The following is a 22,913-nucleotide window of genomic DNA, read 5'->3' as shown; positions in this document are numbered from 1 at the left end:
ACTTGGTGTCCAGTTCTTGCTCCATTTTCCAAATCTACAAAGGAAGCAGGGATTGTAGAGTGGGGGATATAGTGTGTTGCAGCTCCATGATAAAACAGGCCATATGGTGAGAGTGGCAGAAAGTTCTTCCCCTCAATTTACATTTACATAGTGGGTTTCAGATAGCTGAGGCTGCATGTTCCATAGAATACTGGCCAAAAGGATTTGGTAGGCCTTGTGCTGGTAGTTTTTATTAATGATTGGGTGATGAAGAGATTATATCCGGGTCATGTGGCCAGGTCATGTGGCCAGCATGACTAAGCCACTTCTGGCGAAATCAGAGCAGCGTACGGAAATGCTGTTTACCTTCCCGCCAGAGTGGTACCTATTTATCTATTTGCACTGTGTGCTTTCTAACTGCTAGGTTGGCAGGAGCTGGGACCGAACAATGGGAGCTCACCCCGCCATGGGGATTCGAACCGCCAACCTTCTGATCGGCAAGCCCAAGGCTCAGTGGTTTACACCACAGCACCACCTGTGTCCCTATGATGGAAAGGGATCACCCCGCCAAAGAGGATAACATCCAATTTACTCACTGGAACAATCCAATTTACTCTTCATTTTATAGAATAGTTTGGCAAAGGATTGTTATAGAATTACTGTAACATGGTGCCACGTGTTTCTTATGTTTCAGGAGTGATGCTAAAGATCCACACTCTGCAAATGCCAATTTCTCACATGTATCAGAATGAGGTAAGAGACTGGTGTCATTGGAGACAGAAACCCCATGAAGACACTCCTGCGGATGCACCTCCTAATCTCTTACCAGAAGAATGTGGATTTTAATGAACTTAATATTATAAGCTCTTGACACCTTGCCACTTGATCCCTTGAATGGATGTGTGCAATGTATAACGACACACTTGCCCACAGATTCAGCCTTTTTGAGTTGGATTAAAATACTTGTTTTATTTTAGAATATATATGCCAAAAGAAAGATTCTCCTGGTTTGGGTAATGTTGAAAGGCAGTGCCCCAGTCCAGCTAAGGCTGTGCACATTTTCTTCTGTGCTTACATTGGATTTCTCTGCATGCAGATGGGTGCTGCACACTTGTTTCCTGGACTGGAAATCCCACTGAGAAGCAAGTCTCAGTAATGTGATCATCAGCTTCTGAGCTTTCTGCTTCCCTATCCATTTCCCTGCATAAATGACTGATGCTTTTAATGATGATCTTGCTCCAGTCCTGGATGAGGCATTTCCCTCTAACATCACTAGGTGAATCAAATGCAAAACAACAGCAACAAAAAAAGTTACTGAGTGTGCTCATGATCTCGCTCAAGACAGAATGTGACCCAAATGCTGCTTTTGAAGCAATGGTTTAGAATGATGACCCTGTTCCAGTATATGTGCCAAAATTTCTCTAGATAGAAAAGAAAGCACACACTCACCTTACGAATCTGAATGTTCATTTAATGTTGCAACATGTTTTGCATTAGCAGAAATGAGTTCCCAGGGTGCTGGCCCTTTGCTACCATGCTGAATTAGCCAGTCATTATGCACTCAAACCGAAGTCAACCAAAATGAGTTTAACAAGATGTAACCCAGGCAAATATTCTCTCCATGGCTCAAATCCTTTCTCTCCATTGTATATAAAGAAGGTCCCATTTAGCTGGGACCATCTTCTTCTTTTTTCTTTTGTTGTTTCTTGCAAGACAGGAGCATCTTTCCCAGACCAGTCACATCTTCAGTGGAAATGTTTGCAGTAGAATACCTAGGCAAAGTGGCTGTTTTTTCCCGATTCTGATACTCCAGTATACAGAAGAGAATAGCACTTACTTTAGATGCTCTGTTAATAATAATAAAAATAATATTGTTGCATCTAAGATATGTTCAGATAATAGACCCACTGAAATCAATGTTCTTGATTAACTTCAGTGCATTTATTCCAATGGGTCTACTCTGAGTATGACTTAGCTGAATACAACACACAATTCCTCAGTCTCATATATCCATATGACGTATCTCTTTTTGTATCATAGCTGTGCCTTCTATATCATAATTTATTTTTGTTGCTTGCATTGCATATTAAAATTACTTGAATTCTATGTTGAGATCTCTTCTCTTCTGCTTCTTATTTTGTTGCTTTATTTTGGATATCATTCATGATACATCTTTTTCTAGTGCTGACAGCTCATTCTCCAATAACTGCCAATTTGTTGCTGCTTATTATTTCATCCCATCGTCTTGTGTAAAATTACATACCAGGACACTTATTTACCTTTTCTGTGACAATATGCTACTGAGGATACAAAGTACAAATGAATGCAGTGACCTGAGTTAAAGGAAGGAATTTGGTGACTCTGCATGTTCATATGGCAACATGAAGGATGTGCACAAAATAGAAAAAAACAAACTAGGGATTTTGCACATTGCCTAGTAAACATACATAGTCTCCAGGGAATGTAGCTGGGGAATGTGCACAAGAGGACAATATTATTGTACATATTATCGTTGTACATATTATCATCTTGGTGATTATGCACTGAGGAGAAAATGTTACTGTATAAAATGTGTATGGCAACAAATGAAACAGCTGTGATGAATTCACATTCCTCAACATCCGTTAGTGATTATCCATATTTTGATTGGGCAGTGTGCAAACCCCCCTGTTGACCATGCCAATTTATGCATATTCTCCATGCCTTCATGAGAATATGCACAATTGCTGGTATGCATTTTTCCAGTCAACTCACATTGGATCCAACATCTGTACACCTGACCTGATGTCACAAAGGGAAAGGGCAGACAGAAGGCTGTGGGAAGCAGGAGTCTGAAGGAGCAACAAGAGAAGGGCAGAAGGGATCAAATAAAGAAGGAATGGAGGAGGCAGATGGACAGATGTGGTAAAGTGAAGGATTATAGGCAGGGGGAAGTTGTAAAGAAGGAATGGTCCACAGCAGCTTTCCCAATCTAGTTTAGGACCACTCCCATCAGCCCCAGTTAGCACATACAAAAGAGAGTATAGTGGTTAGAGTGCTGGGAGATCAGGATTCAAATCCTGACCCAGCCATGAAGAGCTCACTGGGCAACCATTTATCAACCTAACCTACCTCACAGGGTTGTTGTGAGGATAAAATGGGGAAAGCGAGAACCTTGGGCTCCTTGGATAAAAAAGTAGGGTACAAATGTAATAAATAAATATGTATTTGGGTACCAGACAGGAAAAGTCTGCTCTGGACAATGTCTTATTCCCAGCTTCCCCCTTGCCCTCAAACATTTAATCTATGTGTTGGGGAAGGCTAGGAACTATGTGAATTTCAAGGAAGGTTGAAAATGAAGAACGGAAATGGGAAAATGGTAATGCAATGAAAGGCCTCCATGATATCTTAGATACCACACACACACTCACTTGTAGCATTGGGCTATAAGTTTAGATAATTATTTTCTTTCCAGAATCTGGAATATTGTTAACGATCAAATGAGAGGGGAAGAGAAAACAGGAGAAACGGAAGTAGAAAATGGTATAGAAGTTTGAGATTGGCGGGAGTCAAGAAACAGTATCCACAGGGTGTGAAATCTAAGCAGCCAAAGTCTGACTTCTGATATCTCAGCAGGTATCTCTCATGTATTTTAAAGCTTTTCTTCACAAACACAAGGACTAGGATCTTGGGGGTGGGGGGGTGGGGGGGGCGGACAGACCAAAGTAGGCATTTCCAGGTTGCTGGATTCTGTGGTATATGCTACACTGCACATTTGTGTCTGTCTGTAGACAAATGAACAAACCCCCACAATAGAATGAAATCATATACATTCCAAGCTACAAATGGTTTAGGGATCAAAGCCATTGTGAAGCCAGACAAAAATCATAATTACTGAGATGTCCCCCTCAAATTCTAGTGAGTATCTGATAGCACAGGTGTTCTTTTTGTGAAGTGCATAGTCGTGTGTCTCCCCAAATTCCTTTGAGGCCATGGGAACTAGGAAGGATTAACAACTCTCAGGTCTGCACTCTGTAGATTAATCATGTTAAGTGTATTTAAATGGCTAAAATAGCAAGCGCTCCCCTCATCCATTTATGGGGGATTTAATATAAACAACATGTTGTGGAGCTAATATTATCTTGTACTTCTACCTTGGTGATAAGAAGATGTAGATGTAAATCTCATAACACTTGGGCAGAAGACAGATTCCTTCACATGAAATCATTCAAAGCAGGGCACACCGTCACATATATACAGATATAGATGAGTGGATATATCGCTGGCAGAGCTGATATAGATATATATAGCACACTAACAAATCCAATCCAATAAAGGCCAATTGTCAACCCACTGCATTGGGATATTTTGGGTAGCAGTGGGCTCAGTACTTTGCTAAAGTCAATAGCGATAGCAGATGTCTGAAAGAAAAGTAGATGGTGCACAGTCATAGGTGGGATGGAAGTATAAAGCCTTGTCCCTTCTATATGAGGGATAAGAATACATAATACTGCATGTACATAAGGGGAAGGAATATGGATGTATAGTCTTTATGGTGCATTGGAAGGTGTGGCTTGTATACTATGATTACGTGCTCCTATTTTCTGCATGAATACAAACCTGACAAAAATAAAATGCTTAAATTATCTTTACCAGATTCTGAAGTCACAACCACGTGGCCCTGCTCTCCCCCATGATAAAGCCACAAAAAGCAAGGAATGTGTATTATAACTTTCATTCACCAAATTATATTCTTAAATGAATCTCAAAGGTAAAAACATCAATATGTATCTTGCTTTCATGTTTAAAGACTGAACAGTAGATTTAAGCATTATTCTGCCGTATATATTTTGATCTAGCATCTCCAGCAAGGTGCCAAGTAAGATGGTAAATTAAGAAACTTTGATATATCTAATCAATAGATAGTTCATATCGAAGATCTTGCAAGTTTTGTTTGCAAGACCTTAGATCAGCCTTCCTAATCCTGGTGACCTCCAGGTATTTTATTTTGGAACACAACTCCACACTGGCTGGGGCTGAAGGGGTTTGTAGTCCAAACATCTAGAGGGCAACAGGTTGATGAAGGCTGCCTTAGATTCTAGTATCCTCCCTAGTAGCTTAGATTAACTGAACTGCAGCACAATCCTATACACATCTGCTCAGATTCAGTCCTCTTAAGTTCATTGGGAGGTTTATTCCCAGGTAAGTGGGCAATGGAGCCTACATCTACTCATACATGAGTTGAAGACTTTCAAAGTTCAAAGAGGAGATGGACAGTTTTGCACTCAGCTCTTGGGAAAGCATACTTCAAATTCCAGTTCCTTGTTTTACAAAACTGCAAGAGAGGTGAAACTGACTGCAGCAAAGAAACCTTAATGGGGGAGACTCCAAAGCTAGAGGAACCTTAAAATCAGTTTTGCTTAAAATGGGAGAATTGGCAGGAGAGGTGAACGTTTTGCTTTTTTTAAGTCTAGGCCAACAGTGGGAGAACCATTAGGGACAGCAGTGTAATATATGAAGCTGGATACAGAGGGATTGAATGGCATTGTGGTGTTATTTCCCTCTCTCTTGCTTTTCTGCATGTGCCAGCACGTTTTTATATGCATGATATACATTATTGCATATTATCTCCTTTATCTTCTTCCAATGTAAACAAGACTTTTCAGTCCCATAACTTTTTATGACTGCTTTGAACTATAATATCACTAATTACTATTATTTTTAAAAAAGCTTGCCATAAGTGCTGTCCAGTTTACTTACAATCTTACTTTACTTGCCTTGCATTTAGGTAACTCAAATATAGGTAGACCCATGTGGCTTTCAAGAAATATTCTGGAGGCTCCAAACTGGCTGCGAACCTCTCCGTATACATTTCTTAGTGTATATAGGTATAAAGGGAGATATAAAATAAATTAAATGGCTTGCTTGTAGCAATGATCTGAGGCCCTCCATGGACAAATGGATGTTTTAAAGTTTTGAACTATGTTCTGAATGTGGTTTTCTATCATGCTGTTTCTTAAGAAGTAAATGAATGTTTTATTTGCTTGGCGTGTCTGTGATCATTTTTTCAGATTCTCGTAAGACTGTTTTCCCAGAAATGGAATAGGATGCTACACATCTACACACCAAGGTCTCTAAGACAGGTTTGCCAAGTCCAGGGGAGGTGCTGGGAGGCTTCCTGTTCCCTTGAGAATGCCACAAAAGGGATTTAAACAACACACACATGCTGACCTTTAAAGCTCTTTCTTCCCATTCAGGACGGCCCTGCCCTTTGCCTGCCCCTCAGGGCTGGCATGTCACGTGGGGCTGGACCTCATCAGTGGCAGCCTCTCCTCCTCCTCACCCACCCTCCAGCAGCTGCTACAAGCTGCCCAAGGGAGGAGGCCAGCAGCGGTGGCCATGGAGAGGCGCAACCACTGCCATCACCATCGCTTGGGACTATCACTGGTTCCTCCTCCTCCTCCTCAAGCTTGTCAATGGCGGGGGAAATAGGGACATTCTGGGATCAAATCAGAAGTCAGGATGGCTTTTGCAATTCCAGGACTGTCCCTGCAAAATCGGGACACTTGGAAGGCATGCAACAACCTGTGAGATGGTCAGGCTGAGAGTTGTGTGACCCATGGTCATCCAGCAAGCTTCATGCTATATAGGCATGTGAACTCTCAAGTGATGTTAGCCCCTACACCACACTGTCTCATTCCCCCAAGTCATCCTGACAAGCCCCACTGTGTACCTTCAGGCCAGGGGGAGGACTAAGCCACAGGGAGTTGGTTGGGAAGCCCCAAGAAAGAGTAAGAAGCAACACTCCAATGGGAATTAAAATATCAAAGATTTGCTGGCACCTGTAATTGGATCTCCTCCTTTGTATTCTATATATATCACTGAGGAGCTCTGACATTAATGGCTGCTGTACAGCTTTGTCCCAGAGTTCCATGCAGGTTCTCAAGCTGATATTTATTAGCATGGAGGTCATATCCAATCAGTCTATTGGCACGAACTGCCTAGAGTGTGTGTCTTAACAACGAGGGGAGAATTAAATCTACTGCTTTGCATCATGGTGCTGGAATAAGATGCTAACCGCCCAGGAGACTTAGTTGAATGGGTAATATATAAATGTCATAAATAAACAAGTCAGCAATTCAGCCCTGGAGTCATTGTATTTCCCGCAGCTGTGCAGAAGATGGGGATTTGGAAGAGTCAGACTGTTGGTCCATCCAAACCAGCACTGTCTGCATTGACTAACAGCAGCTCTCCAATGTTTCAGTCAGCAGCCTTTTCCAGCCTTACGTGGTGATGGCTGGGATTGAACCCGGGACCTTCTGTATCCAAAATATGTGTTCTCCCCCTAAGCCTTATTACCTGTGCCACTCTGAAGATCCCACAGCTGTTCCGTACTGGGATCATTGCTTTCCATTCGGACATACAGGAGAGTGGAAAGTGAATGGTAAGAAGCTGCATTATAACAAGTGAGACATTTTGCCCACCTAGCCCTGTGTTGTCTATAATGACAGGTAGCAGCAATCCAGGGTGAAGCACAGCAGTCCTTCCCAGCCTCACCTGGAGATGCCAGAGGTTGAACCTGATACTTTCACATGCAAATGATGTGCTCTAATGCTGAGCTTTAGTCCTTTTAGCTTTCACAAAAAACTTTTCCGGAAAATGGACTATTTGTCTTGCCCATTGCTATGACAATGTCCACATAGGAGCTTTGCAAAAGTAATGCTTTAGCACTAAGCAGAAATTTCAGACAGCTGGATCCTGTTGATTGAGATGATGCTGATGATCCACATGGAGACTATTCTGCCACAGTTGCCCATGACTGTCTTGTGGAATAGTGGGGATCATAGTACTGTGTGATTTGTGAGATGGTTCTGAATCAACACACCTGGCCCATGCATGGACATGCTTAATGTAAACTCTGTTGCTATTTCTTGGTGCATCAGCAGCGCTCCGGTGAAGACAATGGGACACTAAGCCCATTTTCTGCCGGTGATAAAAGAAGGCTTTTACTCTTTGAATGTATCACTTGTGAATGTTGTTCATGTGGGAGCCAACTTGAAATGGATCCAGTTCCGGGTGCGAGTTTTACATCTGAATTTTAGATGCAGGAAATGCAATGACAACAAATATGATTTAAGCAAGATGATGCATTGACAATGCAAAGTCTGTGAAGTTGAAGTTGATCTTAAAGATGTGTATGAACCTGTACATTTCTGATTCCAATGGACACAATTAGGAATTGGTATAATAAAGGACCCAACCGTGTGCAACTCATGTATAACTGGTACAAACAATGGAGTATAAATATGTGTGCCTTGAACAGACAAATGCATGCTGTCTGGATATGTCATGAACCACTTTAAATAATTGAGCAAAAAAGCAAAAAACAAAACTCTGATGGAGACAGCAGGGTTAGAAAAGCAGAAGAGCCATTCATTAATCCAAAATAGTTTGGCTTTACTCCATGGAGGACACTTCATTTATTCTTTTGAAATCTGTAGTGTTCACAAGTTTGGCATATGAAATAATCACAAACAATGAATTATTGTGTTTGGAAGGGGGGGGGGAACCCTCAACACGGCATCTCTCCCCCACAAGAACTTTGTTTCTATCTACAACTGGAACTTCGTCTGAGGAAGCAAAACTGGCCAAAAAAAGTTTTCATAGATTATAGCTTTTCCTTTTACTCACTCCCCCCTTTTCCTAACATGAACAAGAGAGCTCTGATTCGGGGGGGGGGGGGGCTTGCACTTTGGCTAAATGGAATCTTTCTCCTCACTCTTGGCAACCATGGGAGTATTCTTGTGCAGTATGACAAGGCTCTCTCTAGTCAGTGCTATATTTATCTTGTAGCTGAACACACATTTGCAAGAGCTTGTTCAATAACAGAAAGGCAACAAGCCAAGGCAGTTCGGTCCTAGGAAGTTCTTTCCAGCATCCTCCCAACTCCAGGCTGACTGCAGCGGCTGAGTTTCCTGGCGGCCGGGAAGAGTTAACTGCAGACTTGCAACAAAGGATGATCTGACTTGCCTGTGGCTTTGTCCAAGGCGAAGAAATATTTGATAAGATGGAGTTCAACAAGCTTCTGAGTGCATCAGGAGGACCGAATCAGAGACAAGAAGAGGAGGCTCGTGCCAGTGCTGGCGGTACGGATGCCGGTGTCAGTGATGACCTGGATTTTGTACAAATGTATCTTACCTGTTTACCTGAGAGATACATGGAGGCAAAGTTTACGCTGACAGCATATCTGGCATGCTGGCTAATCTTGAAACTCTGTAAGGTAAGAGGCTGATTGCAGAAGGCTGGAGGAGCATTACTAGTTAACTTTAGAAATGCAGGTCATTCCCGCTCCCTCTCTGCTGAGTGGTCATTTTTAAATGCATTTTTAAAAAGAAGGGAGGGTGCTGCTATGCTTAAAAGGCCTTTAAAAGGTTGCCTTTAAATGTGGCATGCTAAACAAATGAAAAACATCCAAGGAACACTGTCTTTTATCTCCCTCTCACAGTGCTAAATAATAGCCCCTACCCAAACTTCTAACATCTTTCCACAATAGTTGATCTCCTATTGTAACTTTTTAATATGGTTTTTGCTGCATAGATTGTTGTATTATTGTAAAGTGTTGTGGTCCCCCCCTATAATCGGGGTATATAAATACTTTATAAACAGACAAACAAACATGTCATTCTCTACCAAACAGATTAATGAATTTAGGGATATGAGAGAACAAGTGAAAAAAATAGCTATTCCTTGTATTTTTCAACTTTATCCTTGTACTTATCTGGGGAGTCCTATATATGTCTACTCAGATGTAAGTCCCATTGAGTTCAAAGGGGCTTACTCCCAGATAAGCAGTTATAAGGACTGTCGCCTAAACTGCTGACGGGCTTACAGAACACATGAATATTGAATACTGCAGAGATTTCTGTTGACCTGGAATGTGACAATATTAGGCCTGACTTTTAAAACCAGCTTGTATATATTTTAGACAATGTGAAGTCTTAATAGCTCTGATGTAACCTCTAAGAAACTAACCTCTAAAATCTGTAGCAACAGAGGAATATTTAAATAGTTAAAGGAAAGAAAGAGGTACTTTAACATGTTATTAAAAGTCTCCTCTGGGACATTCTGATATTTGTGTTTTAGGGAAAACCTCAAAACACTGAAATTCAGTAGATATGGAAATAATAACTCACAGCTGCATAAAACTGTATATAGCATAATATTTGAACTTCCGAACTTCCATCCTTTCCCTTTTAACTTCCTTGCAAAAAAAGAATGGGGATGAACTCAAGATAAGGGGGGAAGCTAGTTCTTCCGGATACTTGCAGTGTTTGTTAGTCCTTTGAATTGTGGTAACACCAACACCATACATTTAAAACACATCCATACCACTTTAACAGTCATCACTTCCCCCAAAGAATGCTGGGAACTGTAGTTTGCTCCTCACAGAGCTACAATTCCCAGGACTCTTAAAATACCATGTTCTCAGGATTCCTTGGGGAAGCCACGTGCTTTTAATGTAAGTGCTTTAAATGCAGCCACTGATCCTGCAATGTGGCCACATCCTTATGCACAGAAGTTGACCGTGCCCCATGATCAGGATAAACCCATAAGAGAAGAGAAAGTCCACTGGGTATGATAATGACATTCTGTGACCATCCAAGTGTCAGAAAATGACAGATGACAGCATTTCTCAGATTTAATGAAACCCTACTGTCTTCCTAAGTGGGCTAAATCTTCAGGGTCCTCCTGCATCCCCAATCACTTAAAATTTCATTGGAGAGATTACCACCTGGCTCCTACATCTCCACCCACACTTTCTCCCAGCCTGTGTCCAGCTCCTGCACCTGACCCAGGGCGCCATCCCTCCCTGGCTTCTTCTGTACTGCTCTCTTTCCGTGGCACTTCTTCAGCCTGAGGCACTGTCCATAGAGTATGCCACACGACCATGGAGTGCAGGGGAGAGGAGCAGCAGGACAGATGGCACCAAGGTTAGAAGGCAAAGCAGGACAAATGGAGCGGGAGGCTTAAAAAGTGTGCTGTACTCGACAGTGGTGAAACTACCTGCTCTGGCACCGGGAGCAGCGTACATCCGGGGGCGTGGCACACTACCCGCAGGGCGTGGCGAGCGCTGAGCATGCTGGATGGCACGCAGTGCGGACCGTGCCCCCGCCCCCACTATTGTCCGCCAGTGGTACTCAATGGATGCTCCAGCAGCTATCAGAAATTCAGACTCCTAGGGAGATAGCCCTCACTGTGTAAAGGCCTATTTCCAATAATATAAGTTTTATAGAGGCCCTGTGGAACATATGTACTTTGTATCCATGGGGCCTCTTTTAAAGGACTCACCCTGTACACTGGGTGCTTTCAGATGAGGGTTTATTGTGGGACTGGTGCTCCCCATGTATGCAGGTTTTTGCAGCACCCACGCAAAATAATCTGTATCAAAATGCAAGCCCGAGAGGTATTTTTGGGCCTTCTCCATCTATATCCTGATTTTCCCTTTCTTGGAAAAACCCAAGACATTTTTTTTAACAAAACATAAGAAACTCTTGCCAGTGACCCATTTGTGAAAGCAGGGTGACCCATTTGCAGTATAAATCCCTTTTCCAGAAGCATCCTGAGCCTTAGCTGTGTATTGGGCCTGGGATAGCTCACTTTGTAGAGCATGAGATTCTTCATCTCAGAATGATGGGTTCAAGCCCACATTGGGCAAAAGATTTCTGCATTGCAGGGGGGTTGGACTAGCTGACCCTCACGGTCCCTGCCAACTCTTCAGTTCTACAATTCTGTGATTCTATAGACCTGTTTCCAATAAGATTAGCAAAATATTTTGTAGCCTCCTTAGGAAGGGGTGGGGGGCATACCCTAACCAAATTTAGTATTAGGGAGTGTTATCAAGCCATAGTCTGAACACAACATAACTTCTATTTTATCTCTCTCCCACCCCCTAATTTCCTCCTACCCTATAAGATAAAGCCTAAGTGAGAAGCAAACCCTTGCAACGTGACTGCAGGCATGTATAGCTACGGAGACTATACTGTCTAATTATGCCTAACACAATGAACTTGCATGAAGGGCCTTTGTTTACAGTCTCCATCATCAGACTAGAATGAACAGAGCCATTGAAGAAAAGAAATGCAAAACCAGCTGCCTTTCGCAGCCTTCTGTTGTTCTCTTTTGGCAAAGAAACAGAGCCAAATTTATCCCAGGGGTGATTCCACTGAAGTCATCAGAAGGGAAAGTGCACCACGGATGAATTGGGTGGGTGTTTGTAGATGTTTGCTTTGCTGCTAGTTTCCTACCTCCCCCTCCCCCTTCCCCTTCCCCGGCCACCCTAACTTTTGCTATTTGTCTTTCCTTTGCAGAGAGCTTTGGAGAAAAGATGCCCAGCCTCTCAAAAGGTAGGATTTCATATCAATTATAAAATGCCACCAGATGCTTCTTCATTAACAAACTCCCAACCCATTCTTGTGGACAATTAACAAAAAGTTTCATCTGAACAGTCTTAGGGCAAATGAGCTTTATTCAAAACAATTCTGGGTTTGTACATGCACTAAATAAGAAATTTAGATTTTCTTTTTATTGAAACAATGAAGTATATATTATAGTCTAGACAATACATAAAGAAGATTCTATAATTACCAGTTCATTCTGATTATATAGTTTACACTTACACACACACACACACACACACACACACACACACTGGGGTAGAAACAAAGCTATTGTGCAACCTAATATTTCACAAGAAGAACATTCCGTAAGATTTCCAAATTACAAAGATGTCAACCACATATCTTATTTCCAACTTCTTGGGTTATGTTTCTACTGAAGTTTGACATCAATAACAAAAACAATGTCAATTTAAAATATGTGAACAGATATATTAACATGGAATGTCTCTATCACTTTTGCAGCTGAGCTTTCCTGTCCTCCATTCCTGCATAACGTTGGCTCTAAACATCCCTCCCCAATTAAAACAACAACAACAAGCTATTTGGACTTTACATCCTTTTCCTCCCTTGTCTTCACACAAAGCAGTTGGCAAGAGTGCCGACCTCCCCAGAGCAGATTCTTGCCAGAATGGACTAATCAATATTCAAAGGAGTAGGCTGCTCATTATGCAGCCATTGATTATCTCTGTAAGTTGCTCACTGTGCATTTTTCACTCTTCACTCTTTTCCTCCCTAACCACACGCCTAACTGCGCATGTACGCACACAGGCGACCCTCCCCACAAGGCCTCCCTTTTGTGTCCAGCAGGAATACAAAACCGACAGAAAAAAACCCCCAACAACCCATTCAACACCCACCCATTGAGGTCAGGGAATGGTATGGAAAAGGAGGGGTGGAGGGGGAGTAAACCCATCCTGAATGCAAAATACTCATCCTCACCTTCCACACAGAAAAAAAAAATAAATAAAAAGCAAAGGAAAACCCTAGCCCCCCTAATTCTAACAGTAAAGGTCAGTGTAGCTGATGGAACTGTGTTCTGGAAAATGAGGAATGAAGAGATAATGGAATATGGGGCGCACCTTATCTATTGCAACTGTTTTGAAATGCCACTGGGCTTGGATCAAAGCAATCCATTTGCAGCCTGTATTGTGCTTCATCCAGCTTCCTGTTTCATTTGGGTTGCTATTGAAAGAAATGTAGTGGAGACAGGTAGAATAATTGGCTCCTCGTCCTAGTGGTGCCTCCTTAAATTAAAGAAAAGGGAACAAGCGTGCTTTGGAATGATGAGTTGGTAGAAGGACAAACCAGGAGACAAAGCCACACTGTAGATTTAAGGCATGTGGCTTCCACCAAAGAATCCTTGGATCTGTGGTTTGTTGAGGGTTCTGGGAACTGTAGCTTGGTGTGAGGGGTAAACTACAAGAGTCTTTTGTGCTTTAAACGTATGGTGTGTATTGTTGTCCCATGAAGTCTCATTCCATGAATTTTGATGACAAAGTGTTGCAATCGTTTGGCTTTCTTTCCAGCTCAATGTCAAATGACACAAATGCAACTTTCTGAGCCGTTGTTTTTTTTAAAACTTCCAGAATTATACATTTAAATCATGATCAGTTCACACTGTCTTGATCTCAATTCATATGTTAATTTAGTGCTGTGGGAGCTTCCATGCAGTCAAGCTCAATGGATTAAAAGATGTGACTTTCTCTGAATGTCCGACTTAGAAGATTTCACTTTTGATTTGGGAGGACAAGTTTTTAATGATGTCCACGGAAGAAGAAGTCAAAATACATTCAGAATTTTTCAATTTATGGTTGCATTCAAACTACAGTGTGAGTTCTTTGTTTCAGACATTGCACTGAGAGAATGGAATATCATCCTTTGACAGAACAGATTTACTGAAACCTATTCTGAGATAATAAATTGCTGATAGCTGTACCTCTTGTTAACTACTGGAGATTGGATCCCCACTAAACATTAGAAACTGTCCTTTACTAACAAATGCCTTTCAAACAATATGCTTCAACTATGTTAGAACATCTATAACATAGTTACTTTTCATGCCACTGTCAAGGTGCTGTTTGCAAGTCAAAAGGGCAAGGGAAGAGGATGCTGATGGGTTTTTGTTGGTTAAATCCAGCTCATTCAACATGCCCTTTCCTTGCAAGTGTTCTGCTTCTGTGCTCCTGCTTTCATTGTTTAGCAGCACTGCAGGCTTCTAAGAAGGATTGGTCAGCATTTTGCACAGTGACCTGGCACCAGAACCTGTAAAATAAAATGCTCGGAACTAAGCTGCTTAAAGTGCTCTGCTCATTCAATAGCAGCAAGCAGATTTATTGTCCATCACATCTAGATCTTTTTTTATTGTGTAACAAGTTAAAAACAATAAAAATCCACGTTTAAAAAACCCATTCATTTTATACTATTTCTATAGCAAACAGTACATGCTGTCTTTCTCCACAGTCAGACACCAGAGGGGCCACATTCTGTAATTCCAAATTACATGGAAACAGAGCTTTATTTAAGATGGGTTGAATAATAGAATCGTAGAGTTGGAAGGGGCCACAAGGGTCATCTAGACCAACCCCCCGCAACACAGGAATTTTGCCCATTGTGCGGCTTGAACCCACAACCCTAAGATTAAGAGTCTCACGCTCTACCAACTGAGCTATCTCAGCAGGTTGCTTTGGAACCTTCTTAGTTCTCTCTTGGTAAAAACAGCCAAAGGCCACTCTTTGCTTGAACTTTACTAAAACCTGCTGTTCCAATTCCCCAAAGTTTTCCAGAATGATTTATGCCTATCCAAAAAGGAAGGGAAATATTTGTTTGCGTTTGTGTGCCTTGTTACTTTCATGGTTTTCACCACGCAGAACAAAATAAGTTTAATGCTCTGCATCCAGTTTTAACTGGTGCCAATTGTGGCAGTTTACTTTCTTTTCCAGCATCCAGGATAAGTTATGTTATCCAGTGGACACACTCACGCTCATTATTAAAACAAACTCTGTTCTGCTTATTTAGCAACATGATTGCTCTGGTAAAAATATGAACAGATTGCCCTCTGGTGGCCAATAAAAGCACACCTCATCAGAAGAAACATTCTTGGTTCTGAAGCGGCAGGCTGACTTGTTTTTGGGGGAGAAACCATGTGAAAAGCCTAATGTTCTTGAATACTCTGCATATTTGCTTATTTTATACTAGCAGCCTCAAATCTGGCATTGCTTGGAAATCCTAAGAAACCAAAGATCAGCGCAGTTTTGAAATCGGTGGGTAAAATCAGTGCAATTTTGAAATGTTTGCTATCTTGATTCAAAGTAGAGTCCAGTTGTATACAAGTATAGATGACAATCAGTTCTGAGAATTTTAATAGAATTTATTTTGAGTGCTTAGAGTGGTATTCAACTAATTTTGTTCTGAGTAAACCCACTGAAATTAATGGACACAACTTAGTTATGTTTATTAATTTTGGTGCACCTACCATGCATAAAACAAAGTTGAATACCACCAAAACCACCCTTAGATTATATTTTAAGATAACGAAAAAGTTACCTCCCAAGTACAAAGAATGTTATGTTTCAAGCACAACTGGTTCATCTAGTATTGTTACTAATTTCAGTAGTCAAGATTGTCATTGCATCTAAAATGATTTATTTTCATTATGTAAACATTTCCTATTTCATCAGCAAGCTGGACAAATACGAACAAGTATGTACACAAACATAGGCTTAACTCCTGTATTCTTTGCTGAAATACAAAGAGCACTGCCTAAAAAGTTGGATTTCAGTGGCCTGTGACATGTACTGTCAAATCTGTCTTTTGCTTACCCTTGACTAGTAGAGATTGGAATGCATAAAACAGAGAGCCATAGATCTTTCCAGATATTTTAAACAAGTGTTTTACTAAGGATTCATCCTGATTTGTTTGCACAAAAATTAGGGGGAGGCTATATGACATCAACTCTTTATTCAACGTTTAGTCAGATTTGTTTATGGTGAGATAAAAGTCACAGCAACATGCAATTGTTGTTCCACATCCCTACTGCTATCTCCATGTGCACCTGAAGATCAGGTGTGGATGAGGAAGGACCCTCGTGTCATCAGGCTGAAGGCCCAAAGAGATCTAGAATCAAGAGGCACTTCCAGACTATCATTATTTTTAGGTGGGACTGAATCAACTACTGGCAAATTCAAGTTGTGCTATTTGGTGTTCTTGCACATCAAACTCACTTCCCTCCAAAACTGTGGGTGTGAAAAAGGAAATGGATGGGGAACTATACCAGATGTTATGGATAATGCTTGATGCCACGTTTTACCTTCCCACAAATGAATCAGAATGAATGTTCAATAAATTGCCAAAGTCGTCTGACCTCCCTGCAAACTTTGTGCATGCAAATCAGGTCATTATACAGGTCATCTGGGAGTGATCTAGCTGTACTTATTGGGCTGGATCCAAACTTTGCCTTCTGAAAATGGGAAAGTTGCTTCTATCAGGGGAAGGTTTTTGATCCAGTGGAGAGATCCCATTGGCGGTGGAGAACAAGGTGACTTTTGCTGATTTCTGCCTGCCCCTGCAGACCCCAATGCCACCTTCCATGCTGTTCAGGGGGGTCTCTCAACCCTCTGGATGAGATTTTTGGAGGGCACAAGGAACTTGAGGGAAAAGAGGGATTCTGCAAAAGTTGCCTCCCTCCTCCCAATGGTAGGAGTGAAATATGGATCCAAGCCATTGTGTGTTAATTCATAGCTCTTTCAGTAAAAGTGTGTCTCTTAGGCCCTTTTTATTTCTAAAAAAAATAATTGACCTTTAGGTTCTCTTATTTGGTCTTTTGGTTTTAATTGTCATTGCCTTTTTATTTCTAATACCCTCAATTGTTAACCTTTCATCTTGTCTCCTTGCTCTTTCCTTATGGTTGTTTGCTCACTCCCTTATGTTAAATATTTCAAAGACACAAGGTCATATTTACCCTCTAATCTTTTCTTACCCCATCCCTTCTGGTTTGTTTGCTTGTCCACCAAGAATGTTGCTATTTCTCTTTCTTCTCAAGCTAGAGAGTTTGCTGCTATTTTTGAGCATCCTCTTCCTTTTTCTTCTTGGGTTTCACCATGAGCTAAGGCTGTGTACACATTTAAAACTCAACTAGGCTGTTCTTTTTCAAAGTTGCTTTGCGGTGGAAATGCATCAAAATGCATTTGTTTGTTTATTAAATTCAAATACTGCCCCTCATCACAAGATCTCAGGGTAGATATGGATTGTGACCAATGTCGTGTGTAAACCCCTTCCTAAACTAGTGGTAGGACTGCGCTTGGTGCACAGTAAAGAGTTGTGTGTGTACACAGCTAAAGTCTTGTTGCTTTCAGTTATCAACCATTGCCAGAATCCTAGGCTTCTTCAGGCATTAACTATGTGTAATGGGCAAATATGTTAAAAGGGGGGCTCAGGGCTATGCATTTAGCTCAAGCCGGACCATTTGTCCATGGCTCTCTGGGGTTTCAGGCAGGGGGCAGTCTCAGTCCCGCCTGGCAATGCCAGGGATAGAACCTGGGGCTTTCTTCATGAGAACAGAAGCTATGGACCTTCCGTCAGAGGAAACTCCCCACTTCAGAAGTAGCAACGGAACGTGAGAACAGCCATAAGGAGTTGCATGTTGACCTAGGTGGTTCTAGAGGTATTGGCCTCCAGTCACATTCTACTCATCATGTTTCCCTTCTATGGTAGTCATTGCCCCCAGTGACATGACTCACTGGCCTGCAGAGAGGTTCTGAACTGCACGAAGCCCCTACAGGTGAGCAGGCAATATCATGCAAAAAACCCACCCCACCCCCTAATGCTATTTCACACTAGCTGAACCCACACTCTTTGGTTGAATGTGCAGTGGTACCTCGGGTTAAGAACCGAAACTGTTCTTAACTTGAGGTACCACTTTAGCTAATGGGGCCTCCTGCTGCTGCCGCACCGCCGGAGCACGATTTCTGTTCTCATCCTGAAGCAAAGTTCTTAACCCGAGGTATTTCTGGGTTAGCGGAGTCTGTAACCTGAAGCGTCTGTAACCTGAAGCATCTGTACCCCGAGGTACCACTGTACTAGGAAATGAAGAGGGTTGTTTTTCTCCCCTCCTCCCCTCTTCTGCTCAGAATGAAACAAGAAATTCAAGGGTTACCATGTGACACCAGATGCCTAGAGCATCTCATCCTCCAGCCTTGTTGATTTAAGAGCATATCACTGAATGTGAGTGGGGTGTGTGTGTGAAATATCTCCCACCCAACAAAAAAAAGAATTTTGGCATTGGCTATCTTTTATGAGTGAGACTTAGAAAGAAAACATGTCTAAAATATTTGAGAGTGAGTTAGTTCAAATACCTACTTGCTGATAAAAGCACTGCCAGAACAGACCCTTTTAACTCACAGTAGCCAATGCCTGGTCTGTTAAAAACTAACTTGAAACAAAGCAATGAATGGTGAGCAGAAAGTGCAGTTACAGTTGCCCGGCAATAGACAGTAGATGGCACAGATCCAGTGAAAGGGCGCAACCTGACATTTCTCCACCACTTTGGGCTGGCTAACAATATAAAGCAATGCTTGGGATTATCCCTGAATAGACCTGAAAGTTAATAGGCAAATGTAGGGGCACGGTATAACAATAATCTTCAGCCTCTGCATCAGTGCCATTAAAGAAAACGAAGGAAAATGCCAAAGACCCTAGTGTGGGTGTATATAGCAAATGCATGTTTTTCCATAGCCCACTAAAGTTTTTGGCATTTTGTGATCAGAATATGAGCTGGCGGCTGGCACTTTCCCTAGGCAATGCTTGGCAATGTTGAAGGGCCCAGCCTCCCTGGAAAGAAGGTTTTTTGTTGGAAACCTTTCATTACCAAGGATTAGCTGTTTGGTAAACTTGGGTCTCCCATAATAGTCTGACGGGAAGTTCCATCTAATGAAAAGCTCATTGAAGAGCTGCTGGGAATGACTAGCTTGTGTCTAACTTGTTGTTAGGATTTCAGTACGGCGCTTCCCTCCCACTGTCCATTGCTCAAGAGGATAGAAACATGTTACGCAGTTCTATTAAGGATATTATTGAGAGGTTGACAACAAAGTCCAAGGATTCCACAGAGGATGGGCACTGGAGAAAGATAAGGGTTATGACAGGCAGTGCCAAGGCTGGGTTGTGGGCAGAATTCTGAGGTGAGCCAAGAGTGGGGATGGACGGGAAATTAATTCAGTTCACATTTAAATTCATTTCAGTTCCCATGAAATCAACACTTTCTGAAAGACTACAAGAACCAAAACACAGTCATCCTTTGAAATCTGAACGTCTCTGAATTTTGCAAGGCAGTTCAGTCAAATAATGTGTACAGAAATGCATATACTTGGGGAAAGCATCTGTAAGAATACACATATTTGTGAAACTAGTTTGGGAGTGTAGGTCCACAGCAGAAAACAGACCAAACAAATTCCTTCCCAATGCCTGGTCAGAAGCGCAGGAGACGTATCAAGAAGTAAACTGGTAGTCAGGGCCAAAGAGCGGGTGAGGGCTGAAGGACAAACCAGTTAATGGGGTTGGGGAGCAGGACAAATGTCAGGACTGAAGAGCAAGGCAGGTCTGGAGGACAAGCTAGGAGACAGCAGGACCAAAGAATGACCAAGAATGAAAGAAAGAACAGATCAGATCAGAGCTCAGGTTCAAACAGGGTTCACATTGAATAGCAAAGTCATAGCTGGGCCAAAAAGGGAGTTTGAAGGCTTCTGTAGCTCTTTGCAAGTCTTGCAGATCAGCTAATCAGTGGTGCCTGCAAATAGCTGATGATCAGGATTTCAAAGTGCAGCACATGGATCTCCACAAGTGAGATGATCAGCCGACTGGTGGTGCTGTAGAGGGTGGTGCACAGTGCACAGGGTGAAAATGGGTCATGCAACATCACTGTGCTGTCAAGTGATTGGCAGGTGGTTGGCCCTTTCCATCTGCCTAACATGGCCCATGGGAGGTGGGGGAGATAAAGATCTGGCTAGCTGACCAGATCCAGTTCCCCACCTCTGTTCTGGGGGAAGGGATGTCTAAAAACACTGGGACTGACCATCTTTCAGAATTAATAATGTAATGTATTTCTTTTTGGGCTGGAATTTGTGACAAATCACTATTCCACTTTCCTATCTTTTAGTTTCTCATTGCCTATTTCAAATAATCTTTAAATAAATATATTTTCAGGATCAGACAGTGCAAACAAAAACAAACGGATTCACAATTGAAATACAGTATCCATATTATCTTTTCCAGCTAGTAGATCCTTTTTAAAAAAAAAAAATATTTATTAAAAGTTTAAAGATTACAGAAAGAAGTAAAAAAAGAGAAAAAGTAAACAATACAAATCAATACAATACATAAAAAAACAAAAAAGACACAATACATCAAAACAAAAGCAAAAACAATTAAAAACACATCCAATATTTCCATATATTTGTCTTTCATTAACTTGTTTCATCAACCTCCTCACACTTCCTTTTTTTGTATTCTAGTTATTAATTATTTCAGCAAATCCTTTCCATCTTTCACTGTTTTCTGTCATTTAATTGTCTTGATTTATTTTAACCTTATCTTACCATTAAAACCCTAAAACTTATTTGAACTTAACTCCTTATAACGTTTCTACTAAAGCCATGTAATTTCATTCCAACATTTTTCTAACACTCATTAATTTTACAATATTTCTCTAAATAAATTTTAAACTTTTTTCCAATCTTCTTTCACCGTCTCTTCTCCCTGGTCTCGGATTCTGTCAGTCCTTTCTATCAATTCCATATGGTCCATCAACCTGGTGATCTTCTGTCCGAGGCTCTTAACTCTTTTCCATGTCCCTTCTGCAGATCTTCATATTTATACATGCACTTAACTTTATCTTCTGCTGATCTTGTTCTTAATTTCCTTCCTTTGGCGCTGAGGAGTAGATCTCAGGGAAACTCCAACCTAACAATGTCTTTATTCCTTCTCGACAGGTCAGCCCATTCTCCATAGTCAAAACTAAAGTCCGTAAGATATTTCAGAGCGTGTTTCAAAATCCCTCCGAAGCTAAAGGCCCCCACAACTCCAATCTCCCCCTGACCCAAATCCAGATCCCAAAAGCCAGAGCATCCCTGCATAAGGGGATCTATCCAACTTTCCTTCTCCAATCCAAGCGGGACTCCATCCCTCCAAATCTGCCAGCTAGTAGATCCTTTCCTTGCATGCATCTGCAAAACTAGGGAACTACCCTTTAGTATAGGATAAACATTTGGATCTCTGCTTCTTCCACTAAAACGAGAAACTGTTTTTCATTCTTGGGTTAGAGTTTCAGTTAAAATGTCCTGGTTTTGATTAGAAAGAGAAGTTCTTTTTGGAGTGCGAGTACTGATTTAATAGAAAATGAATATTTGTGAAGTGGAATATATACATGTGAAAGGGGACAATCTCTTTGTGCACAAACGAAAGGTCATTCTGTGTCCCTCTCTGGAATGGCAAATGGTTCCTACCCTCCCATTCATTATGCCCTTTCAGAATCATTTTCTGTGCCAGAGAGAAGGTTCCCAGAAGTTTTCCTTCCATGAGCTCTTTATTCAGCATTTTACCCACTGAAATTCACATGAGGCTACCCCTACATTTCAGTTTTATGATTTTTGTTTTCTTACAACCTCAGCCTTGTTCCGCCTTATAATTCATGTTTCAAACTGTGACGATCTCTCTGCACAAGCTAATTCATACTCCTTTGGGGTTGCTGTTTTCAAGCACTCTGATTTAGACAAGAGCTGGCCTCTGATTTATCTGTGAAATAAGATAATGGCTGCTTAATGATTCTCTGCTTGGTGGTGTTCCCTTGGAAACATGAAGTCTCAAGCCTTTCAGAACCTTTTGAGAGCGATTTTTGTCATAGTTGGCAGCTGGCCCTTCTTTTCCTTACACTTGAGAAAGCTCGCTCCCAAGTCCTCCTCTTACTGGTCCCACAAGACTCTTGTGGAAAAGGTGTGTGTGTTCGTTAGAGCATTTCTGTCCTCTGAAAGAAGCAGATAGAGAGATGTGGAATATTTAAAGCTACACATTCATAGATCATTATGTGGCAGTATTTGGTTTGCAATGCTGATCCGTGAACACTGACAGAGGGAAACCCATGCAAAGAGAGAAGGTGAGCCATAGGGATCCACACATTTCACAACAATCCTATGGCACTATGTGAATGACAATAAGAACTTTTGCATGTAGAAGGCCCTGAGTTCATTCTCCAGCTTGCACACACATTTTATTTTTTTTAAAGGATTAGACACCAGGTGATTGAAATACTTCAGCCAAAGACTCTACACAGCTGCTGCTGGCTGCCAGTTCATTCAGGTGGTCTACAACAGCTGAAAAATTGGTCCTCAAAAATTCCACAGCATCAAACACAGGGCATTACAGTTGCTACAATGGGCACAAAAGTCAGCAATTTTCAAGTGGTCCATGTTTGGGAACTATTGGAGTAGACAAAAATGTTTCGAAACTATTGGA

General features: G+C 41.5%; 3 protein-coding genes across 16 annotated transcripts in view; 2 read left to right on the top strand and 1 right to left on the bottom strand.

Moving 5' to 3' along the window:
• Positions 1-6,002, top strand: part of AMER3 (APC membrane recruitment protein 3) — a 28,050-nt gene extending 22,048 nt beyond the window's left edge. For all 3 annotated transcript variants that reach the window (XM_081191106.1, XM_081191105.1, XM_081191104.1), the window contains one exon: positions 674-6,002. The gene's annotated coding sequence lies outside the window, so the exon portion shown is untranslated. The remainder of the gene's footprint in view (positions 1-673) is intronic.
• The window catches only part of GPR148 (G protein-coupled receptor 148), a 106,636-nt gene that overhangs the window by 53,875 nt on the left and 29,848 nt on the right, over positions 1-22,913 (bottom strand). Inside the window, exon 3 of one of the 12 annotated variants that reach the window (XR_014007399.1) lies at positions 9,032-9,130. The exons of 9 other annotated variants lie outside the window; for them this stretch is intronic. The gene's annotated coding sequence lies outside the window, so the exon portion shown is untranslated. Of the gene's footprint in view, positions 1-9,031; positions 9,165-21,793; positions 22,426-22,913 lie in introns of those variants that run through there. 2 more of the 12 variants (XR_014007400.1, XR_014007401.1) reach the window with 2 other exon arrangements.
• Positions 8,870-22,913, top strand: part of ARHGEF4 (Rho guanine nucleotide exchange factor 4) — a 155,895-nt gene continuing 141,851 nt past the window's right edge. Inside the window, exons 1-2 of the mRNA XM_081191095.1 lie at positions 8,870-9,238; positions 12,327-12,362. Of these exons, the coding sequence (XP_081047221.1) occupies positions 9,026-9,238; positions 12,327-12,362 (249 nt within the window). The 5' untranslated portion in view covers positions 8,870-9,025. The remainder of the gene's footprint in view (positions 9,239-12,326; positions 12,363-22,913) is intronic.

The sequence above is a fragment of the Podarcis bocagei genome (genome assembly GCF_964188305.1).
Source record: "Podarcis bocagei genome assembly, chromosome: 4".
Classification (NCBI taxonomy): domain Eukaryota; kingdom Metazoa; phylum Chordata; class Lepidosauria; order Squamata; family Lacertidae; genus Podarcis; species Podarcis bocagei.
Note: the sequence above shows the minus strand (reverse complement) of the source record. Positions and strands in the feature narration are given on the sequence as shown.